We start from the raw sequence: 1,396 nt of genomic DNA, 5'->3' as shown, positions 1-1,396 counted from the left end.
CGAGAAGCTGCTATTGAAACATTTTTTAATTGTTGTCATTTCCAAAGAAAGGAACTCTACATGATGGGGTTCACTCTGTGCACTATTGTGATCCCTCTTCCTTTACTTAAAACTTTTTAAAAATGTACATGTTTTCATGTCCCCATTGCCAAAATGTACATCATTCAGGAGGGGGGCTTCCAAAGTCAACCTGGGCTGAGTTGGATACAACATCCTAACAGAAAGACTGAGCGTCAGATACCCGATAAAAAGTTCATTTGCACACTCTCAATGTCAGACTTACACTGGGTGTTTCATCTTTGTGCATTGGCACAGACCAAATTGTGCTTAATCACCTCTTACATTCGTTACATCTCAGCTCCCCCCCCCCCCCAAGGGGAACAACCCACACTGGTTTGGGCTATATAATCTCCAACTCTGTCCACCTATACCCCTGGTAAAAAGTAAATATACTTTACGGAAATATTATTTTAATACAGCGGTAGCCGAATTTATGAGCTGAGTTACCTTTCTCTTTAATTCCTTTTTTTTTAAAAAGATATTTCATTTTAAAAAAAAATTATTTTTAAAGCGGTAAGGTGTAAAAAGAGGGAGAACTCACACTAGCCTGGCTAGGCCTGGGTGTGGGGTTAACCCCCTTGTTGATGAGCGTGGTGGTGGCGTAAGGGGCCACAGACGAGGCCACCGACTGACCGGGCCGCTGGTAGAACGTCTTCATCTGGGGCATGGACGTGGCCGAGCTGTACACCTGTTGCTGACCACTGTCCACTCCACCGCCCTCCTTGTGGCCACCACACTCCAGCAGGCTGGTCAGGTCCGACTGTAGGCCGCCGTACGCTGCTGCGGACATGATGATGACGGGGTGGTGGTGTGTTGTGGTGGTGGTTAGGGGGGGGGGGGAGGAGATATGTCATGTTGGTTTTTTAAAATCTTTTTTCTTCTTGGGGGGTTTTGGTGGTGTTGTTTTTTTTGTCTTTTTATTTTGTTTTGTTTTGGGGGTACTTTTTTTTCGTTTGTTTCTTTTTTCCCGTTTCAGTTTTTATGCCCTACAAATGCAAAAAGTAGGTGACACTACAAAGGCAGATAGTAGGTGAAAGTCTTTTTCAAAACGTGCAATGCTATGGTAATATAATATAATTGGTCTGACTGCACACCTGCCCAGTTAATTATCATTATAAAGAGTAATTGTATGTGGGTAGTTGTTTTTTTTTTCAGTTTTGAACACCATACAGGACAAAGCTCTTTTCCATCCCAGAGCCACATTGATCTGTGAATATTTCCTTGTTCTTTTTGTTTAAACCTTCAATTCTTTTTTTTTTCCCCATCTTTTTTTCTTGGTTTTTAAAAAAACTTTTTTAATGTTTTGCCTATTCTTTTTTTTTATTTTGGGGGGGGG

The 1,396-nt window shown here is 41.8% G+C and overlaps 1 protein-coding gene across 1 annotated transcript in view; it reads right to left on the bottom strand.

Moving 5' to 3' along the window:
• Nucleotides 1-562: 562 nt before the first annotated feature.
• The window catches only part of LOC118478782, a gene marked incomplete in the record, with an annotated part of 7,096 nt that continues 6,262 nt past the window's right edge, over nucleotides 563-1,396 (bottom strand). The window contains 1 exon segment of the mRNA XM_035973007.1: nucleotides 563-839. Within this exon segment, the coding sequence (XP_035828900.1) occupies nucleotides 566-839 (274 nt within the window).

The sequence above is a fragment of the Aplysia californica genome, unplaced genomic scaffold, assembly GCF_000002075.1.
Source record: "Aplysia californica isolate F4 #8 unplaced genomic scaffold, AplCal3.0 scaffold00947, whole genome shotgun sequence".
Taxonomy (NCBI): domain Eukaryota; kingdom Metazoa; phylum Mollusca; class Gastropoda; order Aplysiida; family Aplysiidae; genus Aplysia; species Aplysia californica.
Note: the sequence above shows the minus strand (reverse complement) of the source record. Positions and strands in the feature narration are given on the sequence as shown.